The sequence below is a fragment of the Morone saxatilis genome, unplaced genomic scaffold (assembly GCF_004916995.1).
Source record: "Morone saxatilis isolate NCDOM2014 unplaced genomic scaffold, NCSU_SB_2.0 Contig14, whole genome shotgun sequence".
NCBI lineage: Eukaryota > Metazoa > Chordata > Actinopteri > Moronidae > Morone > Morone saxatilis.
In genome coordinates this window covers 22601066-22612373 of record NW_023339696.1, presented here as the reverse complement: position 1 = coordinate 22612373, position 11308 = coordinate 22601066, and the positions used below count along the sequence as shown (strand labels likewise).

Below are 11308 nucleotides of genomic sequence, written 5' to 3'. Positions count from 1 at the left end.
CATAATTATTGTAATGTTTCAGTATTTTGTTCTAATAAGACAGTTTGAGATAGAAACATTATGTAAATACTCACTGGTATTAACAGACCAGAGAGCCTTGACCTCGTTGTCCTGATATAAACTGTGTGCAGGTGTAAAGACCAGCATCCTCGACTGTTGCATTCTTTATAACCAGAGAACAGTCGCTGTAAACATCAGTCTGTCTGATTTAGCTTTGGCATTTTCACCAATCTGTCCGAGTTTAATCAGCTCTACTATTTGGTTTGAATCCCAGAACAGCCATGTTGTATAGCCACATCTCTGCTGACCATCATTCACGTTATCACAACGCAAAGTGACGTCGTCTCCAACTCTGACAGTGAGGTGTTTAGCTGCCGCTGTTAAGACGAAGACACACAATCACGAAAAATAATGTAAAATGTTAAATAAAATGTAGATAATGAAGTATCTTTAACAATACTGATAGTTTTTATATATGTGATATATGTGTTCTTACCTGTAAAGTGAAGCAGCACTATCAGAAATAAAGACATCTGAATCCATTTGACCCCAACCATCGTGATCCTCTGTCTCTCTTCTCCTTCTTCTGTCTCTTGTTCTTGTGTTCATAACTGAGTTTATAAAGTAGCTTCAGCATCTACTTCCTGTGGTAATTATGATTTCACTTCCTCATTGTGACCTTTAGTCTGTTTTAGATTTTCATCTCTGAATTTCTTATAAATGTTCAAACTGCCAAAAACCCTGTCGCAGTTTTTACTGTTACATTTCGTAGATGTAGTTTTCTCCCAGAGGAAAGAAATATATTTCTGCATCCATTGAGCCAATCTAACAAACTATATAAATATATGTATCTGTTACAATGACGTGTTTCACATCCTTAGAGGAAGAAGAAGTTTAATGTGTGAAGACTGTGAGTGAAAATAAATGTTTGCGGTGATGCATCTTGTGTTATTTAGATAATGTTTATTAGCAAACAGACAGAAGTCATGGTTTGACCTAAAATAACTGATTTCACAGCAGCTTATCTATAAAAATGTTAATGTTTTTAGGTTGTTTTCGTCTGTATCTCAGCATTTTGTTCATTTCTGTGAGGAAAAGTTAATGTAAAGTAAACTGTTCAGTAAACTGTCAAATAGTTATAATAATATAATACAATACAAATACAAAATAAACATAAAATATGTCACTGCGGGTCCTAAAAGAAGAAGGTTGGGAGCCACTGTCATCGGTGAACTTCTGTTTTTAAACGTGTTTGGGCACATTTGTGCTTCTGTACATGTGAAGCCTTTTTAAACAGTTAGTCAGGTTGTTTTACTGCAGCTGCTTCACCAGCTCCGGGTCCATCTCACAGTCTGCAGGTTTCTGTACTCTCAGCACTTTCTCTTTGGACTTCATCTTCGGTTTAAAGTCCACAGAAACCAGCTCCCTCCGGACCCGCTGCTCCCTCTGCCTCCCCAGCAGCGCCAGGGTCTCCCTCCTCTGGTCGGCCATGTCCGCATACCGCTGCCTCTCCTCCTGCCTCTGCCGGACGGCGGGGCCCCTCGGCGGCTCCGGGGCCCACTGTTTGGGACCGGCGGTGCTGCTGCGCTGCGGCCGGGACACCGGCAGTCTCTGGCGGATGTCTGCCGACACCAGCCGGGACTCCAGCGGTGGCAGCAGGGACAGGGAGCTCCACAGCTGCCTGGCATGGGACACGTCCTCCGGAGAAGAGCCGTCAAACACGGTGAAGAATTGCTCAAAGTGCTCCTGGTCCGGAGGCTCCGGCGGGGCAGACATTTTACTTTCAGCACAGAAAACCGTTAATTACACCGGAAAGCAGGACTTTATACCACAGGTAGCTGATGGCGTCGCGGTTGTCATGGCTGTTGTTAGGTATGGTCACCATGGAAACGGGAACAGGAGTCACAGCTTCCGCTTAAACCTTTCAAAATAAATGTGGGGTAAACTGGGGGAAGATGCCCCTGTAAAGAAAACTTACAGAATAATTCGGATTGTACATAAACAGTACACAACATAACAGTTTAAGAAAGAGGCTACAAAGTTTGTATAGCAAATCCAAAAAGTAAGCAAAATTAGCCAAGTTAATTTAAAGAGGAATGCTACTTGTTGTAGTGAGCTAAATTAGCCTCGCCTACTTAGTTAGTAAATTAAATAATCACAATATGTATTTTCTTACTGTATCCTGCAGCCCCAATACAAGTACACATGTATTATCAGCAAAAAGTATTGTAAAGTAATATTATTGCCTCTAAAGCGTATTATATTATTTCAGATGTATTCATGTGTGAGATTGTCTGTAATGTTGGTGGGTTTGTAGGTAATTAACTACTTTACATACTATTGGTGCAGTTAAAAATGTAGGATGTATAGTTTGTAAACCTTTAAAACCTTTCTACCTCATGCTGCTTATAGTCTTAATCTTGGAAGTAATAAAGTAATATAAATGGAAATACTCAAGTAGAGTAGGCTACATATACCTCAGCTTGATTAAATATACTCTAAACAGTTAAAGTCGAAAACAGTAAACCACTCTACATCTGTGCACAATGTAAAGCTTTACTTTGAAGGCAGTTGAACCTCTCCTCCTGATGTGATTGGCTGGATGGAAGTCGCTCCTGGCTGCTGCCAACTTTGGAAACAAGGCGGGTCCGCCACCGCCACTGCTCCACCCCCAGGTGTCGCGGGCTGGTTTAAATAGTGTGGAGGAGGAAGGACCGCACTATCATCATCATCACTTCATTTACCTGACATGATATTCTCATTTCCCTGGAGTCGAGCCTCCATCCTGCACTGAGGGCTGAAGCACTGCACAGTGAGTACAACAGTTCAGTTTTCTTCTTACAGATGAGATGAAGCAGCTTTAATACAGAGGGTAAGTGGAGGCTATTACTACTAACATGCAAGAAACTCTTGCAGAAATTACTTTCATTTTTAACTTTAATTAGGCTCAACGACTGTTATTCTTATCAAAAGGTGTAAAGTAGCTGAAAAAAGTAGCTTGTTGAACAATTATGTCACTTTTAAAACCAAAACACATTAATATTGTGTTAAAATGTGCTTTTGGAGAACATTTTTATTAAGTTTAATTAAAAAACAATAGCTTGCTGCATTACTTTAAATGTCTTAAAGTGCAATAAGAAGTTTAAATATGATATTTTAACTGACATTTCTCAGAAAGATATCTTAATTAGAGATGCTTCATATTGATTTCTGCTCACATACCTGCTCTGTTTCACCACACATGGATGCACTTTGTGACATGTCACCATTTTGGTGTAAACGGTAAGCTTGGCTGGACACATGAGCTGCACCTTATAAGGTAGTATGCCTGCTAAGTCCCTAGCATCCCTCTTTGGGCTACCAAGCTACCAGGAGCAAAGGGTTAGCCAAACATGGGCATTCCAGCATGGCAGCTCAGTTGTTTGATTATAGGGGTTATCTGTGTGCTGCTTTTCATGTTTTATTGCCTGCTGTTCAATGGGAGGTCAGAGCAGCCCTGTGACCTGCATGAAGAGACAGATGCGAGGATAAGTGAGTAAGTAAAGCTCATCGCAGACCTAGGGAAATGTGACGAGGCCGATATCAGCAGTAATCAGTCGGGTCAGTTCACTAAAAACCAATTAATGTAAATGGTGTGACAAAGGCAGCAGTTTGAGTCACAGGAGGAGGAAGAAAGAGAGGAAACGTGTCGGTTTAGTTACTTTAATCATAGAGTTTGTGACGAATGTTTTGTAATATTTTTACATCCCAGAACAGTTTTGAATCAACATGTGATGACTTGTCTTAGGGTCGTTTGCTTTATGTTTCCAGCACTCATCGACTGGACTACACTGTCCGGATGAAGATTTGTTTTTGAGGGTTAAACTCTTGATAGATAGTCGCTAGAGATATTTTTTTATCCGAAACTTTAACTTTGATTGTTGCTTTTTAAAGCATAAATGTCTGAAAATCAAAGTTTATACTTAACATTGGATTTAAAGGTCTGTTTCTTCATCATTTTAGACTCCTCTTAGTTGACTTTATTAATGAGTTATTGAAGCTGCATTAAAGATCTAGTGTACAACATTTAGAAATGTAATATAATATAATATATATGTATTAAGTATGTTTTCATTAGTGTTTAATTAGCTGAATATAAGAATCGTTATGTTTTTGTTACTTTAAAATGAGACGTTTTTACCTACAAGTCCTCTTCTAGTGGCAGAGTCCGCCATGTTGAAGCACCATGTTCCTACAGAAGCCCAAAATGGACAAAAACTAAACACTGGCTCTAAATAGGGGCTTTCGCATTTTTCATGAGTTTTGTGACCACCGTAATTTCTTTTACATGCTTGGGAGGCGAGGTTTCAGTCTATATGTTTCTGGACCAGTTTGAACCGAAGCGATCAGCGTCTTTTTGAGGAAGTACTGGCAGGTTAGGGGGCGCTAGGTGTGACGTAGTGTGAAGACACTGTTTGTGAAACAAAAAAGGCAGCTCCCGTAGATGTAAGTGTCTTAACTGGAGAGTATTTCTATATTGAAAGAAGAGCAAACAATGGCACTGAAAGACCCTAGTTGCTCTTTTGTGCTGAGGAGGGTGAAGCGAGGGAGTTGCAATCTGCAACTACACTACTAGATGGCACTAAATCCTACACACTGTAAATCAAGATGAACTTTGAAGAATTGTTCTGCATTTTGGTAAATATACTTATTTGCTTTTTTTGGCCTGAAGTTATAAGAGAAGATTGACACTGATGAAGCTTCCACCAGCAGCCGATTACCTTAGCTTAGCACAAACACTGGAAACAGGGGGAAACAGCTAGCATGGCTCTGTGCAAAGGTAACACAAGTTTGCTTTCCAGCTCCTTTAAAGCTCCACGTTACATCCTGTTTGTTTGTACAAAAACAAAGTGTAAGCAGTGACTTGCTGGATTTGAAGTCGCCAGGAAAGCTGCACCTTCATATTTACTACATCAACCTTCTGATCTAAAGCAAATACATGTATTTCCCAAATTATCAAACTATTCCTGATGCAACCTCGCTAGCAGATAGAGCAACAAGCTAATTAAGCTTATTGATGGAGAATTAACAAAATGTGTTTTAGCTCACATTTTATTTTTGGAATTCTTTATTTAAAGTTTTCAAATATGCAAGAACAGTACAAACTATTCCCATTAAAAACTTAATAATACAATGTGCAGCCAACAGAAAACAAGGAGGTGAAAGAAAGAAATAATAACAATAAATAATAATTTAAAAAACATCAAACATTTGTCCCTGAGATATCTCAACAGTTGTATCTGGATGTAGTTCACATTATCATTGTTTGATTTTTGTTATGTCAGCAGGCCAGAGGTCAAAGCGAGGTCAGAGGTCAACCCGACTCCCATCACCCCACCAGAGGCTGACCCAGTCTCCAGTGACGATCCATACGTCAGCTCAACCGTCTCCGAACCTCCAGCGATCGACTCCGACGCCGCTGCTGATTCAACTGCTAACAGTGATATTTCAGACATGGCTGAACCTGCTGATGATGGCAAGTTCCTCTTCCTGGACAACGACTTCCGCAACAGCGGCGTGGCGCAAGCCGACTGGGCGGCCAAGAAGATGGTGTGGATACCGTCAGAGAGGGAGGGCTTCGAACAGGCCAGCATAAAGGAGGAGAAGGGTGATCAGGTAATGTACGCCCTGACGATGCCGTCAATAGCAGATGCTGTTGTTACATGACTTTTTCTTGTACTTTTAACCCATCATTGTTTTCTGTATCAAAGGGTTGGATGGACGTCCTTACAATCAGGAATAAATAGCTGTTTTATGTTATTTATTTATTTATACGGTAAAATATGGAATAAAATCAAATTAAAACAGTACTAATATCCTTTTATCATAATTGTAGAAAGAGTTTCGCCATTCAATCACAGCTCAAAAACCTGTTTTAGGGTAGAGAACCTCTTGAATTGAATTAACTGCCCTTAAACTTGAGTTTTGCATTCGTATCGGAGATTTTAAAGCTTTATTATCTGATGTGTTTCTTATTCTCAGGTCTCTCCTGGAAACAAGATCTTAATCTTGATAAGCCTGATTAAATAAAGATAATTATAATTAATGGTCACATAACATCACCAAAAAGTCATGCTTTTTAAGAGACTAGATATATCCGAACAATAAAATCACAGAGGCAACTGTGATAACTAGGCTTAGTTTTGTTTTATGTGTGCGTTTCTTGGCGGCAGGTCCTGGTGGAGCTCTCCAACGGTCAGAAGGCGACGATAAACAAAGACGACATCCAGAAGATGAACCCGCCCAAGTTCAGCAAGGTGGAGGACATGGCCGCCCTCACCTTCCTCAACGAAGCCTCTGTCCTCCACAACCTGCGAGAGAGATACTTCTCCAGCCTGATCTATGTGAGGAACACACACACACTCATTCACTCATTCATAATGCAATCCGAGGTCAGCGGGTGACCAGCGCTGATCCTTCTCCTTATAAACACCTTGAGGTTCACAGTGACCTGTTTAGGGACCGTGTGCAGACCTCAGGATGTACCGGGGGGGGATCAACAGCTTATGTTTTTTATTTATTCAGTCAATCTTACAAAGTCTAATAAGGTCCTGGATGTAAAATTAAAACCTTAGTTGCCATCTGCAGTCCCTCCAGTCCATATATGACCAGACAGCATCCGAGCAGCCAAAAACATCTCATACGCTGAACTCTAAATATGAACCCTCTGGTATAATAATAATAATTATAATGACACCCACAATGAAATAATTCAAGGATTCAAGGTTATTTTATTGTCATTTACAACGGAAGATTGTAGAATTAAATTTAGATATAGTTCACTTTATGCTGCTTTTAAAAACAAAATAAATGAATTATTAAGGAAGAATATATATTATCCATATTGACAAAGGTTTAAACAATTATATTTTATACATCCAAAGATTTTAATTCAAATCCAGACCAGGCCTCTAATTGAGACTTGGCCACGTCAGGCTAGTAAAGGAGACCTGCTTTTAATTTAATAAAGTTTTCTTTCTCAGTCGTTCCCAACCTGTTTCCTTAAGGGACCCCTTAAACTGAGGAAACTGATGACTAAACTCAACAAACAGCTGATAAACTGCACAATTAACCCAAATAATGAACCAATAACTGTTGGAGGTTTGTGTAAAATGAGCAATTTGGATGAATTTTAGCTTTCTTTTAGATTATTTCCTGTGAATATTGATCCGAGGTGAGTTTTTCTGATATTTGTAGAAATGTTTTATACAATCTGCTGTCTGTATTATAATTAATTCAATCAATTGAATTGAATTGAATACTTCTTCCTGACACTTCTACTGCTGCTCGTGTTCTGGTCATCAAAGTTTAGATATTAATACAATAAAAGAATTTTTAATCATTGAAGTTGCACAAACTCAACTTTGTAAGTTAAAAAAAGTTCTCGATTAAGTAACTTTAAGTAGTTTAAGTGACACAAACATTTACTACATTGTTGGTTTGGGGTTTAGTAGCCTACAAATTACATTAATTACTGTGATCTAGGGGTGCTTCTAACAATTATTTTCATTATCAGTTAATCAGGCTTGGTGACCCTTAACCCTTAACCACTGATCTATATGAAACCAGACAACCTAAATTTGACTGCAAGGTGTCCCCTCTCTCTCTTCCTCCACAGACGTACTCGGGTCTGTTCTGCGTGGTGGTGAATCCCTACAAGATGCTGCCCATCTACTCTGAGAAGATCATCGAGATGTATAAGGGCAAGAAACGCCACGAGGTGCCGCCGCACATCTACTCCATCACAGACAACGCCTACAGGAACATGATGCAAGGTAGCCACCCGTGTGTGAATCCGTGATCAATATATCGCTGTGTCAGGCTGGTGCCTAATCTAATCTAATCTAACTAATCTGAGCCGCCAAACACTTTTAAAATTGAGGTGAAATGAACAATGTTGTTTTCGTTCAAAACTGGACCAAAATAAAAAAAACATGTTGTCCCCAGTAGTCGCTTTGACACAAAAACTTTGAAAGTAGCGACTTTACACACACTGCAATGTAATTTTTTGGCTTTAGAGACTAGTTTTACACTTGTAAATTAAGAGTATTAACCCTTTAAAGGATGTAAACATGGATGCAGAGTGTCCCAGAAAACACTGAACACTACCACCTCATCATAACCCTAGCATTAATAAAAATGGAGGAATAAAACTGGGATTAAATATGTTAATAATAGATAAATAAATTATATGAGCGTTTATGAATAGTTTTATTCTTATGTTTCAATTCTTATTTATTTGGGTATTTTTACTGCATTTTCTCCTGTGAAATATATTTATGTTGATATTTGTTGTGGTGGGTGGATGGAGTACTGCTGCTGTTACTACTGTACAGTTCTGGGTGGAAATCACATTTTTAAAAATGTTGATTTATAGGAGAAAAACCAAATGTTTCTCTTAAAGAAACAGCAAACACATACAATTATCGTATGAATGCTGCTGAATAAAAGCTGAATGGCGGCAGCAAGCAGCCCCAACTTGAAGCCTCAGAGCGTGCCGTCTCTTCTCCGGATGGTCTGCCGGTGACCTCAGACCGACTTCGTACTTTCCATTCAGCTCCAGGATGGCCATACATGGAGCAGGGAGACAAGATTACAGCCGATGGAGCCCCTGCATCCACCTGCTATTTTTAGATGATATGAGTGATGGAGGCTAATCTCCCTCTGAACGAGATTTCAGAACCGTTTGTGCTCCCGTTGTCCGAGTGAAGCGCCGCCGCCTCAGAGTTCATGTTTGGTCTTCTCAGCTTGGCTTCAACTAACGAGCTCAGTCAACATTTCACATTATTTCCCCCCTTTTAACGTCCGTCTTCCTCTCTCTCTCTCTCTCTCTCTCTCTCTCTCCTCTCTTTCTTCTCTCACAGACCCGCGAGGATCAGTCTATTCTGCTGCACGTTGAGTTCAAAACAGTAAACAGTTTGCCATCAACTCGAACTTTAAGTTTTTAAACAAAGAAAAGCTGATTACCTGCCTGTGGGGACTTGCATTTGTCCCGCGTGCCATTGATGGCAGGGCGAGTCCCACCAGTGTGAGTTGGGTAATCAACTTTGTTGGCTCAGATTTGCTTGTAAAGTGTGCAACTATGTAATATAATTTAGTATAGCAATATGACAACTTTGAAATCGTTGTCAGTTAATCTGATTGCAGTTTATTTAATTCATTGATTAGTTTGGGCTGCTAAAACTGTGGGCAGATCTCTGACACGAGTTTGGTGGTCACAACGCTGGCAAGGATTTTAACAGCGAGCGGTAGACTGTAGAAATTGAAGTTTAAGAAAAGGACAGTTGGAATATAAACTGTAGTAATATGAAAAAAATGGAATGCCTGGATGTAGAGGTAGTTGTAGAGCAAAGGTCTGTTGAGTAATGTCCCAGTACGCAAGGAAAGTTTTTAGTTAAAATATCTTCAGGCTGGGGTTTGGTTTCCAAGCAAAATATGACTAAATTAGAATATATTTGCATGATTAAAAAGTCTGTTAATCTCGCTAAAGTGCAACATGATAACAAACTGGACATTTTTGCTATCTTATGTAAAAAAGAATGACTAGTAACTTTTCAAATTTCACATTGTTCTATTATCTTGCTTATAACTGCTACTAATTAAAAAATGAGATGATTTTCAGGCAAATATTGATTTTTTAAAATTTTTTAGAATTCCACAATCACCCAATCATGATCAATCTGTTCTCCTCTCTGTTCCACCCTATCTCTCCATCAACCCAGAGGTGAGTGCCTGAAGCAGGAAGACAAGAACACCAAGAAGGTGATCCAAGTACTGGCGGTGGTCGCATTTCCACAAAGGGCAAAGAAGACGGTGGAATCCTGTTGGAGTAGCAGTCTTGACTTCAAGAAACTCCTTCAAGATGTTTAAACAATGTGCGTCTACGTCAGCAGGCTATGTGAATAGTTTCATAAAACAAAATAATTACAGGAATAGAAGTTAAATATGAATCAAAAGATTAATTTCAGGACCAAGTTATTCAACGATGGCAAGCCACAGTAAGACGTGATGTCAAGTATATTCCATATTCATTAACTTATTTAATTATTTTTTAATTAATACTTCACACGCAAAAATTCAGTTGTCAATCGATTATAACTTAATAGTAAAGTTTTATTCAAAGTAAAAACAATATCAATATCACAAGTTTAAAAAATACTCATGCATTATGTGAGAATATCTACTGTGAGTGTAAAATATAGATAGTTAAAATATATATGGCATGGTTGGTTAGTATGGGACTTATTTAAGTTTTGGAGCAATATAAATCCTAAATGCAGTATATGGTTTATATGTCGGCTCAGCCTTTATTATAGAGAATGCAAAATTTACTAAGCGATGTATGGGTTGATACAGATATTCTGGTTTAATACAAAAAATAGGTTTCGATATATTGATGTCTAAAATCAATCAATCGTTAATTTTATGATGATAGAATATGATGTTGTCAGTTAGTCGCCTCGCGTTCCAAGGAGGATATTCGGGGGGCAACGTGGCCAATACATGATAAGACAGAAAATGCAGTATAAGGAAAAGTCAAACAATAAAATAATGAAAAGCTTAACTGGTTGCGATATACAGGATGTGGTGTGCAAAATGATAACTTACTAGAATTGGGCTAGTTTCTATTGCTTGACTAATTTGGAACTGAACTAATATGGCTATTGCGCATATAATTTAGAAAAACCGAACCAGGAGAAATAATCAATAAAAATGTAAAGGAATTTATACGAAAATCACAGATATAATAGGAATAATTGTACTAGAGAGAAGATTAGGTTTCAATAAATAATAATGACATTTATAGAAAATAGGAACATATGGCATAAGTGATTTAGATAATTTGATAAGATGTAAATTGAAAAGTGTTTTTCATTTTGCCATAATATTCTATTTCCCTATGAGTCTGAAGATTTCGCTTTGTATTTTAAGTTTATTCGAAATATCTATCTATCTATAGTCTATAGGGTGGACGACCACGGCCGCGAGATCGCGAATGTACCGACCGTGTGTGAAAAAAGTTCTGAAACATGTTGGAAAGATGTAATTTACAATTTGCGTTTATGATGTTTTCAGTGTTGAACTGAAGCTGCGTATACATTCAGTAAACATGTACGGTTAGCCATCATTACTGTAGACAATGGAGGATCTTTATTTGAACAACGTATTTCATAAAACATGAGATTCTATAACTGTTGTTATAAGCACTAGCTTTATTTCTTCTTAATAATAAATATATAATCATTCGGGATTGTTCTGCTGCACTATA

At 38.4% G+C, this 11308-nt stretch overlaps 2 protein-coding genes across 2 annotated transcripts in view; one reads left to right on the top strand and one right to left on the bottom strand.

Moving 5' to 3' along the window:
• Window positions 1-1247: 1247 nt before the first annotated feature.
• Window positions 1248-1846, bottom strand: hoatz (HOATZ cilia and flagella associated protein). Its single transcript, XM_035654469.1, has one exon. The coding sequence runs from the start codon at window positions 1774-1776 to the stop codon at window positions 1312-1314; it is 465 nt and encodes a 154-aa protein (XP_035510362.1). The 5' UTR covers window positions 1777-1846; the 3' UTR covers window positions 1248-1311.
• Window positions 1847-5331: 3485 nt separating this feature from the next.
• Window positions 5332-11308, top strand: part of LOC118322577 (myosin-11-like) — a 22873-nt gene continuing 16896 nt past the window's right edge. The window contains exons 1-4 of the mRNA XM_035654288.1: window positions 5332-5655; window positions 6213-6383; window positions 7658-7836; window positions 9762-9810. Coding sequence (XP_035510181.1) covers window positions 5494-5655; window positions 6213-6383; window positions 7658-7836; window positions 9762-9810 — 561 coding nt within the window. The 5' untranslated portion in view covers window positions 5332-5493. The remainder of the gene's footprint in view (window positions 5656-6212; window positions 6384-7657; window positions 7837-9761; window positions 9811-11308) is intronic.